The 21,360-nt window shown below is 39.5% G+C and overlaps 1 protein-coding gene across 14 annotated transcripts in view; it reads left to right on the top strand.

Annotated features, from left to right (window-relative positions):
- sema4d (sema domain, immunoglobulin domain (Ig), transmembrane domain (TM) and short cytoplasmic domain, (semaphorin) 4D) overlaps positions 1-21,360 on the top strand; it is a 44,026-nt gene that overhangs the window by 6,736 nt on the left and 15,930 nt on the right. For 6 of the 14 annotated variants that reach the window (XR_011992412.1, XM_072714617.1, XM_072714619.1 and 3 more), the window contains exons 2-4: positions 6,422-6,512; positions 14,250-14,319; positions 18,790-18,891. The exons of 1 other annotated variant lie outside the window; for it this stretch is intronic. Coding sequence is in view for 11 of the 13 variants with exons in the window: in XM_072714617.1 (XP_072570718.1) it covers positions 18,881-18,891 (11 nt within the window). In the remaining 2 variants the exon portion in view is untranslated. Of the gene's footprint in view, positions 1-1,072; positions 1,535-5,298; positions 5,376-6,421; positions 6,513-14,249; positions 14,320-18,789; positions 18,892-21,360 lie in introns of those variants that run through there. 7 more of the 14 variants (XM_072714613.1, XM_072714611.1, XM_023792089.2 and 4 more) reach the window with 5 other exon arrangements.

Genomic DNA, 21,360 nt, shown 5'->3' with positions numbered 1-21,360 from the left:
TATAATTTATTTTAAAACATGTTCTACTGCTATTTATTTTATTTAAAAAATGAAATGTCAGCTTCATTCTTTGCAGAGATTGCTGTTCTCTTTAAGAAGAAGGGCTTACCTTTATATACAAAGTTACAATTGCTTTATTGTTCATTGACGACAGACGTCATTTTCACATTGCATTATGGTAGTTTGCGGAGTATTGTGGGTATTTATCATGAGCTATATAGTAAGCCAGATTTGGCCATGAGAATTTGATCAACACTACATAATGGCAGATGCACTGTCTAGTGTACTATATAGGGAATAGGGAGCAATTTTAAAATCTGGTCTATATTCAAGTTCTATAGCATAGCCAACTATTTAGTTATGTTTTAAATTAGGTTGAGTATTGTTTCATTTTTACATTAATTATTAATTAGTCTTCATTGCAAAAAGGGAAATTAATACGTACGCCTATATGAGAGAATTATCAGCTAAAAATGCATACATCAGGAATACTGAACTGGTGTACCTGATGTCAGTTCTAGATTTGGAAGCACCTCTATAGAGGTAAACCAGTCAACTGTAACATGCCAATACCCAGCTTCACAACCTACCACAGGAGTAGGAATGTCATCTGACATATAGTAATTGGAAAAACAATTTGATGGTACTTAGTAATCAAAATTGCTGTAAATGTTTCTCTTGTAACCAGTTTCAGATTATCTTCTGAAGCCAGTGGTAGAACCTCAGTACTTCATCAGAGTACAGACTGAATACTTCTGTTCGCACTGTAATCCTTCTCTGTTTAACAGTGGATAACAAATTTGCTCTCTTTCCCTATTCCGGGGAAAACTGAAGGTTTTTACCTAAGCTTCTAAACATTTTTCTTTGTGCAGTTTAAGCTGGAATTTTGCAGTATATCCCCTGGGGCAAGGATACAGTCATACACCTTATGGCTATGATGTGATTTACCACACCCCTGAAACGGGGGCTGCTTGAAATACAGCGTTTCATTCAATCTGCCGAGGAGTCCAGTGGAGCCGTGAAAACAATAGACCCCCCCCCCCCCGCCCCCCCATATCTACATCCCTCCCCCAGTGTTGTGTGTATTGATGTCCGGGGGTGATATTTCACCATGTTTGCTTCCCAAAGCTCGCAGCAAAACCAAGCCCATCATCATACGCTGGCATCTGCTCAAGATGACGCTGTCGCCATGGGCACAGCGGGCCGAATATGATGTCATCCGCTTTTTTTCTGTCCCCTCCTCCTCTTCGCTGCCTGTGGCGGACTGGCTTTAATAATTGATTGTTTGACAGTGGCAGAGAGCGGTGGATAGCGAGGGAGAGAGATGGTCTGATTTAAGAAAAATTTTATTTTTTTTTAATTCCTCACTGTTTTCGTTATTGCTCTTAAAGGGCCCCAGTACCTTTAGCGGATTTAAAAAAAAAAATGTAATGCTGATTTGGAGCGTTTTTTAATCCTGCAGTTTTTGGTTAGAATGTGCCATCCTGATTGCATTTGGTTTTTTTGTATTTGCTGGGAGGATACAGAAGAGAAGGTAAAGTGTTATCGTCTATATGATGCTTGTCTTCTGAGTGCCTGCGATGGATCTGCTGATTTAATATAGATATTTGGCAAACTTGTCTGGGGATTCCCGGGCTGGTGCATTGTGAAGTTTGTGCTCAGCGGTTGGTTCTGAAATTCTGTGAATTTTTTCCCATTCTGTATTACTAAAGGTTTTAAAATATATATATTTTTTTAAGTAAACTGCAGTTTTTCCCCCACACTAATGATTCAATCGCAATAGTGACAATAGTCAATCGCAATAGTGACAGTTTTAGCTATTATACTCCTTTTAGCGATGTAAAAAAGTATCATTATTACTATTATTTCTTTTTTTCTATTATAAATTTTCTTTACGAATGTAACAGTTAATTTCTATCCTATGCATAAACATACTTTGTATGCATCCGAGATAGGGGAAGCATTTTTGTGTGGTTTCCAACTTTCTCCTTCTTTGGTATGTTGTGTTGACTAATAATGAAACACTCTTGAAGCATGAACTGGCAGCAGATCATGACTGACAGTCTTGTCAGAAGAGCGTAATTTAGTAAGTCCGCCAAAATGTCGTTGCTAGCATTTACTGTTGTCAGATAGCGGCTAAGTTTTCTTTCTTATGCAGTCTGGCTGTCCTTGACAGACGATGGCCTGTAAACACTTGCTTGTGAGCCTTGTATATGTGTAAGACTGATCCATGCGTTCAGTAACCATGGAATTTGTGCATGAGATCAAAGCTTGCTGACATGTTTCCTCAAATGCTATCACCAAGCTTTAAAAGCTATATATTACTGTCTGGCAGCTCTCAATTCCCTATACTCACTGTGGTGCAATTTATAACAACCCTATTGTCTTTAAAGTGTTATTTGAACACCACTAAGTGGTTTAGCACTTTTACAGAATTTTAGCGTGTCAAACTATTTGTGAAGGTGGGGAAGTTTTTGCAAAAAAAAAAAAGACAAATTCCATTTTGCATCCAAAGTGCTTAGTGTAGTTGTTTCAATATATATCATACTTGACTGTTAAAGAAACGGAAAAACCTGTGATGTCACAGCTTTCTGAATGCTTTGTGTCCTATTACAGTGTGTGTGTGTTTTCTCCCTTAAGACTTTTCACAAAATTTTTTCAAACCTTTATGATTGTTCTCTGGTTCACTTTTTGATTTTACTCCAAAGTAAAACCATTAGAAAGAAAAAAATTCTGGCCTACACGTGTTAACCTCATTTTACATAATTTATGTACATTTGCTGTCTGAATTAAACATTTATGTTTGGGTTCTTGGCACAATGCATAATTATTATAATGAATTCGTCTTCAGTGGCCTCCTCATTAAGTACATAAATATTTCATGTGTATGTTTGTATTAATGTGTATCATTGACCACAACATTTGACAGCGTTTACAGAGTAATAAAGCAGCCTGTGAACAGCAGGCCGAATTCCATTTACAAGGCAAAATGTGGTACTGAGTAAGATGTCAGAGTTACGTGTTTCTCAGTATCTGGAAGGTTCAAGAAGTGTGTCTAGGGCTTTACGTTTTAACAGAAAGGCGTTGTTGATTTAAAGGAGGGGCTCTTGTGACGGCCCCTCCCCCATCTTTCTTGTCAATGTCATTTTCTCAATTTTAGTTGACATTTTACCAGATCTCAGTTTAAAACAGTTCATTTTTTCCTCATATGGTTACAAAATCCTTGGGTGATGATGATGATGGTGATAATGATGATGATGATGATAATAATAAAAAATATTATTAATAGGTCAAATTCACAGCCAGAATTCTTTAGCTCCTTTCTAACATTTAGCTTCTGTTGTTGAATCAAGACGTTCTAAGAACTTGCTGTGCTCTTTATATAACAAAAAAAATGGGAGGGATGCATTTTTATTTCAGTTTTAATACGTATCCCAGGAACGTCTAACTTGATTAGGCAGCGAGCTGGATTTTGTCATGTTTCAATGTCAGTATTTGAACTCGATTTTTATAATGAAATTATGACAATAAAATGTTAGTAGATACAACAGTTAAAAAGCAGCAGCTGCTGTTTTTTTTTGTCTTATGTCTGACACCTATTTGGATGAATGTATCTGCAGGTTTAAGCGTGTAGCTCATCTGCCTCACCAGTAAGCCAGTGGGTGAGAGGGCAGCTCCCAGTGGAGCGGCTTATCCAGAAGGGCTCCTTATTGTCACTGATGCTGGCCTCTTGCGCATATATATTTTTCCAGTTTGTAAAATTCATACAGCCCAATGTAAACTCCCATGCACTCTGAAGAATGTGGTTTGACATTTCATATCTTACTGTTGGCTTTGTAGAAACACTGCTTGCCTTTGATCATGGCAAATTTATCCTACCTAACAAATTACTATTGAAGCTTTTAGTATTATGATTTTTGAAAAAATAAATTGACTTGTTACTAGTGTTCATGGAAAACCAGTATTCTGAATTGCAGTTCTTGTATGTCTGCCTGTGGCAAAGGTTTTTAATTCAGCTTATTTGGGTGGCGCGTGGCTCTGTGCATTGGGCCCTTGAACAGGGCCCCTAGCCCCATTTTCTCCGGGGACACTGACTGACACTGCTCGCTGATCCAAAATTGTATATCACTTTGGACAAAAGCGTGTGTTAGATAAATGTAAATGTTGTTTGCCCGTTAATTTCGTGTTCCCTCTTATTTGTAAAACAAGATCCTGAAACATTGAAACCCTCTCACAAAGGGTTGACACCCCCCCCGGAAGGTAGTGATTTTGATCCCAGTTGCTTCTTACACTGGGTTCCATTTACCTCGGAAGTCGGAACTATGATTGTCGTCAACCACAAGTTAACCATGTTTCAGTACGACAAGTCAGGAAGCCATTTAACAATACCAGGGACTTGTTTCAAAAAGCAAGATTTCTTGCTTAGCCAGATTGTTGGATTTACTTTACCCCAGTTTAAATGGCCTTTATCTTCATTCACTTACATTTCGCCCAGACTGCCTTAAATTCAACAAGCTATCCGGCTAAGCAAGAAATACTTGTAAATACAAGTAAAGTTACAGCTTTAACTTCTGTTGATGAAGGGCACAGCCATCTTGAATTCTGAGGTTGGGGTTGTGTAGATTCGGAATTCCAGCTTCCAGTAGAAATTTCTGACTAGGAATTCAGCATTTCTGAGTTAAGAGTTCAAATGGAACGCAGCATTACTCTGCATTGAATTGCATCGAGTGATGGAGGTTGTGATTGGATGATGCCGGAAGCACAGCACCATGTACAAAAAGCAGAAATGTTATCTCTAGTTTCCCTTCCACTCACGGCTGCATCTTGACATCCCCTCCGTGAAAATCACAAGCAGGAAGCACCCCGACAGAGACCAGCACACACTCCACACGACGCCAGTTTCGTGCCAAGTATGCAGATGCAGCTCCTGCTATGACCATACAGGAACTGTATGCCTTAGCATTGGTCCAGAAACTATGCTTTTTCTCCTCTTTAATCTAAGGTTCAGCCATCAGTCTCCTCTGGTGTTCTGGCATGGACTTTTCCAAAGTGGCTGAGAAATGTCTCCCCCTCCTTTCAATTGGAATCAACCTTCTGGTATTTTTTATTTTTTTTTTAAATGGGGACCACCCCCCTGTTTGCCAGTCCAGAGGTGTTTTACCTGGTGAAATACTGAAATGGCAAGTCAGCTGTATCACCAACAATATCTGTTTCTTTCAGTAGCTTGGGAAGGACCTCATTCGTCCAGCTTCTCTTGTTCTCTCAATTGATCAAATTGTCATTGTCATCGTCCCGTAGGCAAAATGGTACCTCCTCTTCCTGAATTCTGAGGCATGTGTGTAAAACGTGGGAGGCTTTTAAAGGTTTAAACCCAGGTATTTTGCAAATTGAGGCATTTTATATGTTTGTTTACATGCATGAGCACACTCTCAAAGTTTGCCCTGTTGTTTGTTCATTTTGTAGAGTAGAAGCCAATATGTGAGTGCAGTTCAAATACAAGACGACGTATTTATGGTGGCCTTTATCCTGTAAAGGGCTTTATGAAAATTAGGGGAAGTACAGATGGATGGATGATATAGCATACATATTTACAAAATGAAATAGGAAATAAAGGTTATCCTTCTGAAAAATGTATTCCTATTGCTAATTTGTTGTCAGGGACATTTAAATTTTCAGTCTGTCTATATTTGGACAAACATGTTTGTACACCGATGAACACGCACGTCTATGTCGGTGGCAAAATATTTTGATTGAGAGGAAAAAAACTATTTATGCTACCATTTTAAATGCCAAGTCCGGGGTAAAAATTGCATTTTGATCAAAATGTCCATCAGAATTTGTTGTGGTGTTGACCCCTGAGTTAAATGGATAGATGGATGCATGGGTTGATGGAGGGTTGAGTATCTGAAGTATTTTATTGTTACTCTTCATACTGTCGGTAGTGGTTTTTCCATGCAGGCACTTTCTTCTTGCTCATTTGGTTACCATAGCAACGTTATCCCAGGATTTGTGTCCACTCTTTCCTCATTTGGTTCATAATTCTGGTAATTGTGAGGGTTTTATGCATGCTTTTCTGCAAATGCAAAAATACGCCCTTTTTGGTCTGTGGACATGTTTATTTGCATGTTGTGTGTGGGCATGTGTATATATTATGTTTTGGTTATGGTTAAGGCTTGGGCTGGATAGGGGTTAAGGTTAGAAATGAATGGACAGTCCCTACAAAGATACGAGTGTGTGTGTGTGTGTGTGTGTGTGTTTGTGCTGAAACAAAAACCTGGATTTAGGAATTATAAGGAGCTTTTACACGCAGAAATTCATTGAAAGCTGATGTCACTGAGTGATTTTGTTTTATTTTTATTTTTTCAATTTGTCCGCCACAATCTATCCCAGCTAATTCTCTTTCTCCATCCCCCCTTCACAGATATAGGTGTACTTCATCCTGGGGCGTATTCCGTTCTGACGTTATCTGACCAAGGAGGAATTTTTATTTTTTTTTACACCATGACAGACAAGTAAGTTTCAATTTATTTGCTTGATCTGAACACATGTTTGTATTGTGTTTTTATTGCCAGGTGACCTTGAGTGAATTGGTTCTTCATGTTTGTTTGGCCCCTCATGCTCCGCTATTAAAGCCCTGCTGACACTAAAATCAAGGCCGCACAAAGTGTCTCTGTGAGACATGCGATTTGCATCGGGCCTCATTTGCATCCTCATTTTCTCCGGTATGTTTGTAGCTGTTTCTGGCTGCCTTTTGTTTTGCCGTTGGGGTTATTATTTCTCCGCCAGTTTTTAGCCCAGCTCGGGGAGCTGGTGTTCACACAGTAAACAGTAAAAAATAATCGCAGGAGATATTTAGCCCGAGTGACAACATAAGCTCGTCTTAAGAATACCGGCAGCTAGGCTTAAACTTGGCATATCATTAGAGTGCTTTTGTTAGTCTGCATTCGTAGTTCAGTGTTTGTGTCTGGGGTATTGGAATGAAACTTGATTATATGTTGCACGGCCAGTGATGCATTTCTCAGTGGCTGGCTGTGATAAGCCCCCGTCTGCACCATCTTGCCAGCGGCTCGCTGAGCTGCACCTGTTACCAGGATCATGCAAAAAAAAAAAAGAAAAAGAAAACGAAAACGGTGATGGCTGAATGCAGTGGCACTTGTCTTAAGCAGTGTTTCCCAGTCTAGGTCCTCGGGGACCCACAGACAATCCATGTTATCGAGCGGGGTGGGAACAAAAATGTGTACTGGCTGGGAGCTCGGAGGGAGCAAAAACATGGACCGACTGTGGTTCCCCGAGGACCGGATTGGGAGACACTGATCTAAAGTATCAGAAATCCTACCATTGATTAGTCATGGTTTTGTGTTTGTGGTAAAGCCAATATTCTCTGAGAACTTTACTTGCATCTTTTGAGGATTTAAGGACAGCCTAGAGAAAGCGCTTCGCAAGATAATTTGACCATTTTACCTTCACATCGGTTTCATTAAGCACAATTAACTGTTAAGATGTATTTTTGCTCGTTGATGCCTATTCTTGTCGTCATACATCCAACTACATTTTTACATACTTCAAGGTCAAACAAAGCAGAAACAAATTTTCTCCACAGATGCATTTTAAATAAGTTATGAGTATTCTGACGGGCTGCCCTGAGGATCAGAAGTATGCTAGCAACCATGAAAGAGGTGATGGGGAGGCCCTGCTTTAGTTGTGCATTGTTCAGTCAGTGCTGGTCAGTGTTGCAGCACAATTGTTTGCCTGGAAGAATGATAAATGTCCTGCCAAACGGAAGTGAAGAAAACTGGAGAAACCAATCCTGTCGCTGACAAAACAATGCGGCCCTCAGCGCAGTACTGCTTAAGATTCATGTGGCTTGTGCTGCACACGTCATCCCCAATCAATTTGATATCTCCAATCTGTTTTTTATTCTACTCTGTGCAGTTGTGTGTGTATATTTATATTTATAAATATACAGTATTTATATTCAAGAATACATCACAAGAAAACATTTCCCAAGTCATATTTGTTTACTGAATGTTAAACTAGATAAGAATTTTTTTTTTTTTTTTTTTTTTGGACATGTATTGATAAATTGCAGCCTGGGTGAGTCCTACATTGATGCAGTGGTTTGCATCCCGCTCAGCCAGTCACTTATTTCACCTTTCTAATTAGACATGATAAAGACTGGAATTTGGTCATTAGGGATGGCACTGTGAAAAGAACTACCCTGGCAAAGAAACGACATTAAAGATTCTCACACTTTTAAGAATGCCGTTGGTTCTGATCGTAGAAATGGCTCTTTGGAACGCAGGGATTGCCTTTCTTGCAGCTCAAGCTGTTGTAATCCTTTTCTCCGTGTTGCAAAGACAGCTTTCATTTGTCACATTTTGTGTCATGAATACATTGGACTCTCACCCATCCCCCGCCCCTTATTTCACATTTGTGGGAAAAAGAAAAATAGCATAACTGATTGTTTAATTAGCCAGTATTTACATTATAAGTTGCAGATATGAGCTAAACATAAACGGTATGTAAGTTTACAAGCCTGATGGGCTTTTTGTGTACAATGTACAACATACAACATTGCCTGTGAAAAGGGGTTAGCAACAGACATTTAATACAAGCCAACAATGAAGCGAAGCATTTCTTAACCTCCGTGAAAAGAATATTTTAAACGGAAAGCCCTCCACGACTAAAGATCAGCTGTGGGATGTTGCAAGTGTTCGCATTTAGCGCTTGACAAAGCTGCTGTTGCTTCCCCCTCCCCCACGGAGTGCACCCCCCTGCCAAGCCCTGTCACAGCAGCGGGATGTTTATAGATGAGAGCCATGATAGTCAGCAGCAGAATGTGGAGAGTCGCTGTCTTCCCCGGGAGAATCACAGGGCTCCGCATGAGTGGCGTTTCCCCATCCACCAAGCCTATTGCCCCATGTTGGGAGAAGAACTCTGAAGCATAAGTTTCAAGTGTGTCACAGGGAGCTGACACACATTGTTCCACAGTGATCTCTCTTAACTGCAGCTCAGTCGTGCTCCGGACATTCACACTCAGGGGCTCCAATACAGTTTTTATTTTTTATTTTTTAGATGGAATTTTAAATAGGTTTTAGTACTGTGGTATTTGCACATTTAATTGGGTGTGTAGGTAATGGTATGGATTATTCATTTCCTGGTTTGTAAAGAGTCACCATTCACTTCAGCACTCATACATTATTAAGTGTGTAATTAAGTTTATTTGGAATAAAATTGACATTTGGTGCTTTTTAAGATGAGAAATTTTATTGATCCTCAGATGAAATTCTTGTAGGCTAGATATAGCAGCGAGGTACTTCAATTGTGCATAAAAACATCACACAAGCCAAGATGGAGCAAGATATACGATAATATATGATATGAGATGTACACATATGGCTTGTACTAAGCTTATTTGTCACCAAGTTTTAAAACTACACAGTACATAACAGAATATCCTGGAAACAGAGTAACATAACAGAACTGGAAATAAAATAATAAATGTTTTTAAAAAAAAAAAAAAAAAAAAAAAAACTTTCATCAAATTCTTTGAAAATTGCAGTGGTATTTGAGACTTTTTGATATGCCAGTGTTACTTTTCCTTTTCAGGAGATGTCGACCTTTGAACATTTGCGTAGTCATTTTTCAAATTATACCTGGTAAATAAATAATTTATAACTCTCATATGAAATGCCTTTCTGTTTATTGGAAAAGTAGCATTTATTTAATGGACTGCTTAAGAAGACCAGAAAACCAATCTATTGCTTATAAAGCCTTTCAGGATAAATATTTTAGTGGTTAGATTGTTTGCCATTTTATGTGACTTGTGTCTCTTTCAGTTTTGTTAATTGGCAAATGGTATTTCATAGTCATGTGTCACTTGAATGCAGACCGTGTTCACTTTTGCTTTCATGTACAATCGTAATGAATTGTTGCTGTTTTTATTCATTATTTAAAGTTTCAGTTCAGGCTTTTGTAACCTAATTGATGAATTGGGCTGTTATTTTGTTGGTTATGTTTCAAAAAACAGTTCCAATGTTTTTGAACTTCTGTGCTCGGTTCTGATTTCTGAGCATGCATGTATATATTTTCTAATTATTATTATTTACTGTTTCTGGTAAGCAGTCGATATAGCACACTTGAGGTTCTCTTTAAGGCTCATAATTAGAAACGTAAACAAAAACATCTGGTAAGTAGCATTTAAAATTTTAATGATTTCCTAAGTAATTTTCGTGTGAGAGAAATTGGTGCGAATCTCGATTGTTAAATGAAGTGTTGGGCATAGTCTCTTGTCTCCTTTTGAATGAAATGCATTCATCCTTTTGAAGGAGTTTAATTTTGCGTGGGGAAGCACATAGGCAAAAAGAAAGTGTTGTGAAAAGAGGGCTGGCCGTTTGTCACTGAGTTTCTAAGAGTGTGATGTCCTGTCCTGCCTCTCATTATTCGCCATTTCATTCCAAGAAGAGATGAAGGGGACCCAACCGTGGCTTGTAGCTTATTCATTTTTTTTATTTTTTATATATATATATAATGAAAACCAGATTAAGATGTTTCACATTTCAGTGAAATTCAAAACAATTGTAGGTGCATGGAAAAACAGGCCTGTAAAGAGCACGGAAGTCAAAAACTGGTCACAGGAGGCCTTGGTTTAAAAAGATTATAATGCAAAATGGGAGATACGCAACATTATTTTCCCATTTATGTTGACCCATTTTGGCCTCCATATATCTGTGACAGAAACACACTTAGGTGACTCCGTACCGGTAAGGATATCTTAAGAAGCAGATTGTGTGGTATGACCCCCCCCCCATCCCACTTACTCTTCTAGTTAGAGCTGTGATACAAGGGAACTTGCACTCCTTGCATTTTAAGCATTATGCTTACATTTGTATGCATGTGGTAATGTTATCTTTCCTACTGGTGCTGGAAGGTGGCCTACTGCCATTTTTATATGCGACAGAAAGCAGGGCTTTTCTACACCTTCACCAACACCCCCCCCCACGCACACACACACACACACACACTTCCACATCCTGGCTCCAGGTGGGATGATAAACAGAACCACTTAAGGGGATGGGAAGAAGGGTATTGGGGCTTTAGTAAAGGATGGGGGGTGGGGGCAGCCATTTTCAGCTGTGCCAAAGAAGCAGGAAGCTAAACAAGCATCAGGTCTTTGGATGGGCTGCAGTAGGGTCTGGGGTCATATTAGGCTGCAGTAGGGTCTGGGTTCATATTAGGCTGCAGTAGGGTCTGCGGTCATATTAGGCTGCAGTAGGGTCTGCGGTCATATTAGGCTGCTGTAGGGTCTGCGGTCATATTAGGCTGCAGTAGGGTCTGCGGTCATATTAGGCTGCAGTAGGGTCTGCGGTCATATTAGGCTGCAGTAGGGTCTGCGGTCATATTAGGCGGCAGTAGGGTCTGCGGTCATATTAGGCGGCAGTAGGGTCTGCGGTCATATTAGGCTGCAGTAGGGTCTGCGGTCATATTAGGCTGCAGTAGGGTCTGCGGTCATATTAGGCGGCAGTAGGGTCTGCGGTCATATTAGGCGGCAGTAGGGTCTGCGGTCATATTAGGCGGCAGTAGGGTCTGCGGTCATATTAGGCTGCAGTAGGGTCTGCGGTCATATTAGGCTGCAGTAGGGTCTGCGGTCATATTAGGCTGCAGTAGGGTCTGCGGTCATATTAGGCGGCAGTAGGGTCTGCGGTCATATTAGGCTGCAGTAGGGTCTGCGGTCATATTAGGCGGCAGTAGGGTCTGCGGTCATATTAGGCTGCAGTAGGGTCTGCGGTCATATTAGGCTGCAGTAGGGTCTGCGGTCATATTAGGCTGCAGTAGGGTCTGCGGTCATCTTGGTCATGTGTTGTCAGTCCAAAGTGAATTGCCTCATTACCTTTGTTGTAGGGCTGGGTAATGAAAATGGGTAATTATCGTGATCGAGGAAAATATCAATATAGCAAATGCTTGATGAAACTTTGATGCATCCATTTTTCTATTTTTGTTTCCCCTGACAAAGAACCGGTTCTGTTCTGTGGTTCACAAACCTATTTTGGAATGGTTCTGCAAGTTGCCACCAAAATAAAAACTTTGTGAGCCACAAAAGCCAGTTTCTGTTGAAGACCAAAAAATAGTTGGATCCTGAATGGGAACCGTGATGCCATCATGAAGGGGCATGTACTGTTTAACCTCCAGGCATAATGCAAACATGGAGACAGTGGTGGAAAATGTTGAGAACAAAAGATTTGATCTACGTACCAGATTTAATAAAGTTATAAACTTGGCATGGGCTGGTAAGATCTCTGAAGTAGTGAGTAACCTGACCAAAGCCCTTGTCATCCACTATGGAAAATGGCTGCTCATCCACTGTAATGATCCCTATTATTTCACTGGTTGTTCTTAGTTCTGGTGTTGCTCTGAATACTGACACTTTAACTATCGGCTGGCAGTATCGGTAATTTTAATTTATTATTATTGGGTGTGCAACATTAGTCTCATGCGGAATGTGTCAGAGTAAAAAGTTGCTTTTTCACTCTAAAATGTAGAGAAGTGACAGTAAAAGTTGTATCTTTGGAATACAAATTTGGAAAAAACCTACTGAAATACGGTAAAACACCTCTGTGTAGAGGCAAATGTAAACTCTGGCTACTCAGGTACTCACCCACCACTGATGATGTGATGGTGCCGACTGCAATTTGCTGAGATACAAATTGGTGGAAACGTGGGCCCATTCCTATTTGGCATCTGGATCTGAACTGAACTGGTTCACGAACCGGAAAGGTACCAGTTCTTCGTTGATGGAAAAGCACTAAGAGACTGCTTGTCAGGACCGGCAATGGAGCACAAGTGCAGACACTGCCGTAAAAACATTATTTCTTAAACAAATAAGAGAATGCAATAGGGCAGACAGACAAAAGTCAAACCAACCGAGCAACTCACAGCAACAGCAGGTAAGTCCAAAGCAACCTGTCCAATAAGGGTAATCCAGTAAAATTCAGTCCATGAGAAATCTCACAGTAATAATCCACAGAGAATTCGGAAATGCTAGGAAGAATGCCCGCAGAGCTGTTTTGTTTGCACCTATTAAAATTAACCTGTTCAGCCTCAATCTCAGATTTGTGAAATGTTTTGTAAGTGTTTGTCACATTTAATTTAAAACCACAATTAGCCATCTGGTTTCTTCAACTTTTGCTAAGGAGTAAAAAACTGCCTTTAAAGTGGAAAGAAAGAATAGGCGCTTTCACACTAAAGGACTTTTTTTTTTTCTTTCCAGAACTAGGAACTTGTGTTGTGTTCACACTGTAGGAGTTCTGCCCAGTTCCCGGAACCCTTTCTTAGTCTCTACTCCAGACAAGCTACTAGTTAGGTTCTTTACAGGGATAACTTACTGATTGGTTGAACATAAGCACCAGCGTTGAAGTAGCACAGTAAAAATTGAGCAGATGGATTTTTTTTGGACCTCAATTACAGTTAACTCATTAATATTTTTTTGTCTAGCATCTCCATATTTATGCGTCAGAAAATTAGATCTGTTAAAATGAAAGAATAAATATTAAGTACTTGCACCAGAATGTTTCTAAAATGCGATACTTAAACACTATTTAGCAGTGCAGCCCTGACTTTGGATGTGGTTTTTGTTGGTCAAAAGCACGATGTCATTTTGCTGCCTTATAATAGCAACACGCCCATAATGTGCCCGGCCACACCTGATTTAAAAAACACTGTGAAAAGTGGGTGCAAAGTCATTTACTATTTTGACAACTTGTGCTCATGGTGTGAAAATGAGTAATGCGCTGGTATGAAACTAGCAAAACCACTTTGCGTCGCACTTTGTGCAGGTGGAAAATAGGACCTATCGATTCCACAGTGGGATTTGCATGAGTTTAAGGCCCTTCTGCACTCACTCTGTCCTATTAATTTAATCTGTATTTTGTAATGTTCATCTGTGAAATAAAGCCTCTTGGGTCTTCTTTCCATTCAATAATATTGGTTACAACTAGATTTCTATGTTATTCTTGATGTGCTGTTTCCACTGTTGTATCCTTCATTTGTGCCTCTTGTGTATGTAAGGACTGACAACTGTCATTTGGCATTGTATTAGTTCTGCTATGTTTAACAAAAGTTGATGACCGGATACAGGTCACTCTTGAAACAAAATTTGTTGTATTATCGTACTGCTAAACCTCACAATCTGCCATTGGTTCTTCTCAGAGAAATGCAGCAATAACGTATTTCTAATTTTGTGTTTCCTGTAGCCTGACAATTTTGTAGCTCTCCCTGAAAGAAGAGTATCCCATCTATTTGGGCTTCGTGGAGGAGCAACAGGTCAGAATAACGGTTCAGCCCATTGCATGCATGCACGCATGTCGTTCTGTGAAAGCTGCATGCTTAAACCCAATTCTTTGCCGCTTAATTTCTCATTTGGGCTTTTATTTCTTAATTTTGTTATTTTTAAAATCATTTTTCTGGATTTTTGATCAGTCTTTATTTTGTTTGCTTTAAGGCTTTTCATCCAATAGAAAACTGCTTTTTGGACTTTTCATAATTCAAATACGCAACACATTACTGACTGATTGAATATTGTACCATAGCAATATTTTGTAATGTTTATTCTGTAATATTTTTTTTCACCCTCCCTCCAATCAGTGTTATACCCATATAACATTTTATGAACATCAGAGTGCTTGACATAATACATTTATCACCTTCCTGCAACGCCCCTACCCCAAGTAAGCATCTTCTGCTATTATTTGATCATCTTATAACTAGGGTTGTGTATTGGCAAGAATCTGGCAGTGCAATGTGTCTTATGAAACAGGGCTTATGATTCACTATATTACATTAAGCAAGGTGATATATTGCAATTTTTTAAATTTAATTTTAGGAAAACTGTCACAGTTTAAAGAGCACACCACCATATGCAGAAAATCTGAGTTAAGAAGTTTACCTTTTGTCACTGTACGAATACAATGATTGGAACAAGCCTCTAGATGTCAAGTTAAGGCTGAAACTAAAAAGAGTACAGGTAAGGAAAGACACACACACACACACACACACAGACCTAAAATAAAGAATAAAATGCCAGCAATAAGGCAAAAAACTATTGTTAAAGGGATATTGCACAAAAAAAGTGGCACAGGAGAGCTCCTGGCTGTTGCGCCTGTGCGCGCCGCCATCTTGGTTCATAGTTTTCAGTTTACATTGTTACGTCGTAGTGGAAGAGTCAAATGGCTGAACATAGCAGCGTTGTAATCTATCTAGCAGTGGGGGGTTTAAACAACACAAAATGAACCACTGTCTGCCGCAAATCTTTGCATGTAAACTATTAGAACTCGATGCTGTGTATTTGAGAATTTTAATACAGTATCATGAAACACATCGCGATCTAAACCCCTTTTAACTTTTATTTATTCTCTAAGTTGACAGAAGGCAGTATGGCAGCCTAAGGCTGCCAACTCCTACATTATTATGTCAAGTGACTTTCAGCGGCTTTGGATTTTCATAATAAGCTGCCACTGTAATTCATTCTCTCACTTGGGTCTGTAAATGTAGCTTTTGCAACAGCTGAAGTAAAACCTATAAGGCACTGGCTTTTCAGAACAGTGGTATGGGATTCTTGAGCTACTTAATTTCTTAATATTTCTCTATGTATGTGACCATATTTAACTGATATTTGAAATTTTGCCTTTTTATATTGCTGATCATTAAAAATCTGAATATAAAGTAGAAATGATGCAAGATGTCATATACTTGGGTCATTACAGTATATTTGAAGAACTTATAGTACGTCATGATCAGAGATGCACCCTGACCGTGGAGTATGTGAGGTTTGTTTTGTAAGGTATTATTTTGCGTAATGACGGAACATGACCCCTCAAAGGCAAATGGACACCAATCTTCACCTTCCCCACCCGGGATCTGTAACACACTGGCACGTCTTTCTGCAGCTGTTTCGGTAGCTTATCAATCAGTCTCACCTACTGCTAAACCTATGGCCTATAGCCAGAAATAAATTTTGGTGGATGGGCTCTGCAATCCTACCGATTGGTCCCCCTAGGAGCTTTTGCCGAATTTCGAGGGGGTTCAGACTGATAATTTTACTACCTGGCTATATGCTTGATCAGCAAGACTTTGGAGGGTTCAAACCTCTTATTTTTACTATGCTAGACTATATAGGTAAACCATCGTACATTACAACCTAAAGTGACGGTGCTTCTGTAAGTAAATATGAAGAATAGATTGGTCTGAAGAATGAAGAGTTATTCACGTTGTAGTAATTGATTAAAAATAAAAATGGGTGGAGGGAATAAATGTCGATTTTAATTCATTCAATTTTAATGAACAACATTTCTGGGGAAATAACAGCAGCGATATCATTAAACAACCAAAAGTCAACATTAAGGTTGGTTGAAATAATCCAGTGAAATAAATCTGTACTGTAAAGATGCAAGTATTGTAATGTATAAGTATAGTATCTGCACATTTTCCAGGTATAAATATTTTACAGATACTTATTTAAAGATATGTGAATATTAGCATCATGCATTTTTTTCCCCCCAGAATTTGGCATGATTCCCTGTTTTCAATATAAGTAGAATGTGTGTATCTGACGTTAAATCAGTTTAACAAGTGAAGAATGGGAAGTGTTCGAGTGCCAGTAAATGGTGTCCATTTTCAAAAAGACTTTTGTAGACTAAATGAGACCATGAAATTGCTGCCATGTCTAAAGATAGCTTGCAGAAACAATAAGGAGGCTTCGCTGGACCTTTCTGGTCCAGTGACAAGCTGCTAGAATGTGGGATTGTGGCCATGAACTACTTACCTCACTTTAGTTCTTGTGAATTCTTTGCGGAAAGTACTTCTAAATGAAAAACATTATACAACATTACATCAACAATCCCGTAGTTATTATTTCCCCGCACGTATGCATCTGGAGTTTGTGCAGTTGCAGTGGGATTATAGCAGGTGGTTGTAAGCGATCCAACTCACCAAGGTTAAACTAGATACTCTGCTGTGAATGTCTGTATACACTGGTCATCCAGACACCTGTCTCAGGATATCACCAGCAACTGCACCATAAGGCCCTAAATTTGCCTTTGCTCTTTTATGTCTCCTGAAATAGATCAGAGATTCCTTCTTCGATTTTTGCATTATAGATTAGGGGTCATTCGAGATCTTGCTTCCCGTTTGTTTTTTCTGGTGAGCAAAATTTTACTAATTATTTTTTTTTCCTAAAAAAATCGCAGTAGAAAGACTTATTGAAAGCTTTGAATGTCTTTTCTCCTTTAGTTTGGTTTAGTTTCATTTGTTATATTGAAATCTCTTCGGTCTCTAAACGTGTGTTTTGCAATCTTTCAAACAACATTTCAGTTTATAGCCCAGCATTTGTATTACAGATGTTGCTGAGGGAGTCATTCATGTACTAAAACTGTTTACAGTCTGTGCTTTTCCCTACATCTTTTGACCTGCAAGGGCTGTGTGGCTTTTTTGATTTTTGGTTAATTATATCCTTGTACTACTGCTGACCCTTAATTTCTTTAGTGTGGGCACTTTAGGTTAACATGCAAGCTCAGCATCTATATAACATGCAGTAATTATGTCTAAGGCTACCCATTTTGTGTTATTTTCTTACTCTTGGATTTGCTTGGTGCTTCCCATGTCTGCTTTATAGATTGCCTCTGCCACAGAGCCTTCTGATTGGCTGAGGACCTTTTTCATTATGTGGCGTATGACTTGCTCTGAGTGACGAGCAGGGCTCAAACGATTGTCTAATGTAGGGATACCATTCTTCCTAATTCTGGTTTTCTGCCATATTGTTAACTTTTTTTTCTTCACTTTAATGAAGTGAAACTAAATCAAATTATTAAATCTACAACTGCTGTGTGGCCATTGCCATTTATTATATTGAGTGGTAAAGATTTGTGTGAATGTCGAGCAAAATTCCATGAAGCTTCCCTGACCCTAATTATTAGACAGGGATATGCAGAAATAATTTGCTAGTAATTAGCATAAGGGCAGGGAACATAGGGGTTAATTGTCATGTGTCCTTGATGAGCGTGATGTAAGGACATGGAGAGAGCGCCACTACCAAGTTCAGCCAGTGAGCTGAGGTTATAGGGACCAGTTAGAGCAAGTGGGAGGCGTCTCCAGGTGCTGAATTCCGAAGCTGACACATGGTCACCCAGCATGTGCTCCGACAGCCAATCCCGTTAGTGATGAAGCACTTTGATCCTGCACACTCTCTCAGGCTGGGAAGTTGGCACATGGCCTGAGTACCTACCGGGAAATAAAAATCTGGGACTGAGGAAAGATAAATGGGTGTGGTAATGTGCGTATATACGTACATACACACAAAAGAATGTCATGGCAGAGACATTTGTTGATATGATAAAACCATGCAGTGGGATATGCTGACAGATGCGAGTGATTTAATACTAATTGATGAATATGACTTTAAAAAATAGATATTATCGAGGTATTAAGTCATCAGACACTTAATAATAATGAACTTGAGCTTTGGGAGCGGTCACTTGATTAATCCTTAAAGTTCTGGCCTTCTCCTAATCCAGTCTGGCATGTAAATTAGCACCTGAAAAGGGGCAATTGGCCAGCGACTGTTTGCCCTAAATGGAGCAGAAGAGGGAGGCAGCGAGCCATTAAGCTTGGTAACGGGAGGTAATCGACCTCCTGTATTTCCTGTATGTAAGGCTTATTACAGCCTCACATGCTCTTTGTAAGACCTGTGACATGCATTGCTTGGGAAAGTGCTAAGTCTTATAATTCCCTTTTGTGGAGTTTGTTCTGCCAATCTGCAGGTCTTAGCAGAGGCATTTGTGAATGGGAAGGGCATGCATTATGGGAACAGAAATGGCTTTTCGTCTCTAACATGAGGAAAAGGTAAACGTGCTGCGCTAACTATTTAATGACTTAAATAAAGGGAGGCAGATTGCTGCATACACTATGAATGCTTTATTAGTTGGTTATTCTTGATTAATATTTACATACAATCTTACCACTTACCTGCTAAAAATATTTAACTAATGATGGCACATCATGCAGGTATGGACTCAGCTTCTTCACAGTTTAGATCAAACACGCATTTCCAATTGAAATTGTGTGTGTGTGTGTGTGTGTGTGTGTGTGTGTATATATATGTATATGTGTATATGTATATATATTAGGGCTGTCAAAATTAACGTGTTAACGCGGATTAGTCCATCATGATTAATCTGATTAAACCCCGTATCCCCCGATACCCTGACGTCTGCGCCTTTGTCTCCGTTCCATCCCCGCTCGGCACAACAATATTATTATAATGTATTAATGGTTTATTAATATTAAAATAATTAGAAATCTCTATTTTAAAATGTATTTTATTATATAATTACTGTTACTGTCTTTCATTGTCTAAATATGTATTTACTGTCTAAATATATGTATTCAGCTAGTGTAAACATGCACGATGCTATCACAGCGAATGCGAGGCTTAGACTGAAGCGTTACCCTATGTTTCTGCTGAGAGACGTGCCGCGTGACTCATTTCCCCGAGCGTACAAGTTATCTTAGGTCGGCGTTCACGGTTTGACTTCTGAGATTCAGATCGAGTTCTAGGTAATTTTTTTTCGAACTGGTTGGTTCGACTTTTAAGAAATTCGAGTTCTAATGAGTTCGACAACTGAGGTACCACTGTATTTCCAATAGTTTGAATTTTCTAGTGTAAAAATGCAATGCATTTATTTAAAAGACAAAAGGTGTTTCTTCTACATTTTGTTTGATCGTTTGAGTTATGGTTGAAAGCAACAAGCCAACAAACGCAAGTCTCATTACCAGGTGGAGAATGTTGCAAAGACGTTCTCTTGCTGCTGCTTTTCCAGTATGGTGAATGGCTATCCCCACACAATCAGAATAGGAGGCGGCACGTCTCACCAGTGCAAGACAATTCCATTGACTCTGTCCGATTTGGGGGGTGAGGTGGGGGGTGGTTAAAATCTCTGGTATAAGTGGATCATTTTGTGAAGGTGATAAGCTGGCCCAGTAGTCTTGAAAATCATTGTGAGATCACCAGGCCAGTGTTAAATGTTGAGCTTTCATTTATCTACTCGATAGTCCTATACATGTTTTCTCGTCATACAGTACCTACTTGAAGTGTACTACCTTGGCGGTGCGCCAGTTATTTGCTAAAAAGAACATTAGCATTAAAATGGCACAAATGTATGAATGAAGATTTTCACAAAGGAAATAAAACCACTCGTCATATCACAAGCTTTTGTTCTTATCTCTGCTTGCAACACTCAAGCTGTGGGCCATAAAGTGAAAAGAATTCATGGTTGAATATCTCTATATGGGAGGTCAAAGGTGATACATACGTTCTTAGAATTTCTGAAGTATTTAATTTGTGCCACATAAAATGAACGAAGTTTAAAATCCGTGGGCATTTTCCTTAGAGCGTCTGTTTTCCGTGAACTTGGATTTCACAACATTTGGTACTCATCGTCAATATGCTGAATACAGAAGAAGGGATAAAGAGAAGACTGACTTTTGTAAGGGGTAAATCGTTATGGCCAGACGACTGGGTTAGAGCATCTCCGAGACGGCAAGGCTGGTGGGGGTGATCACGCTCTGGGGCGCTGGAAGCCTTGCATGTCATGACACATCCCTCCAGTGACCACCATCAAAATTTGCCATTTTCTGTTGCTTCGCTATTTATTTGTACCGCATTGGATAGACTTCATTCTCATCCCCCATTGACGAGTCTTGGCTGCCCAACACTTGTCAGCGGTTTGTGGTTTTTCCCTCCTCCGACCTCTCAGTAGGTAGGCTTACTCCCCAGGTCTGACCGCGAGCACTGAGCACCACACAAGCCTTGCTCTGACCCAGTTATCTGCCCACAGTGATTTGGCCCTTGCCAGATCAGTACCTCTGCTCTTTCCTTCAGCAGTCAGTTTGTTCACTACGAGTACCAAATATTAGCTTATCTGATTCTAATCTATCACAGACTTTGACGTGCACCATTTCTAGAAGAGTCATTATTCGCTTCGCATGGGGGTGGTTATAATGGTCTCATGGGTATACATCAGTTTGTATAAAATCTACCAAATATTAAAATGTGTTGCACCCTGTAGGACTAAAGTTTGAACCTTCTTAGCCTTAATAATGTTTTCTTGCAGATTTATTTTCTTTAATATTCTCTGAAGGTTTACATTTAAGTAAACCGAATAGCTTTCCATAATTGTTTAGTGGGTAGTTTTGAGCAGCATTTCTGCTAGATTTCTGGTTGGGTTTTTGCTAGACGGAATCAGCTGATTTGGTTCCCTTCGTGCTTCTGCAAAATCTGCTCTTTCTGTTGCTGTCTCCAGTGTAGGAGGG

This window comes from Paramormyrops kingsleyae, chromosome 7, assembly GCF_048594095.1.
Source record: "Paramormyrops kingsleyae isolate MSU_618 chromosome 7, PKINGS_0.4, whole genome shotgun sequence".
In the NCBI taxonomy this organism is placed as follows: Eukaryota; Metazoa; Chordata; class Actinopteri; order Osteoglossiformes; family Mormyridae; genus Paramormyrops; species Paramormyrops kingsleyae.
The sequence above is the reverse complement of the archived record's forward strand: the minus strand, read 5'-3'. Positions and strand labels throughout refer to the sequence as shown.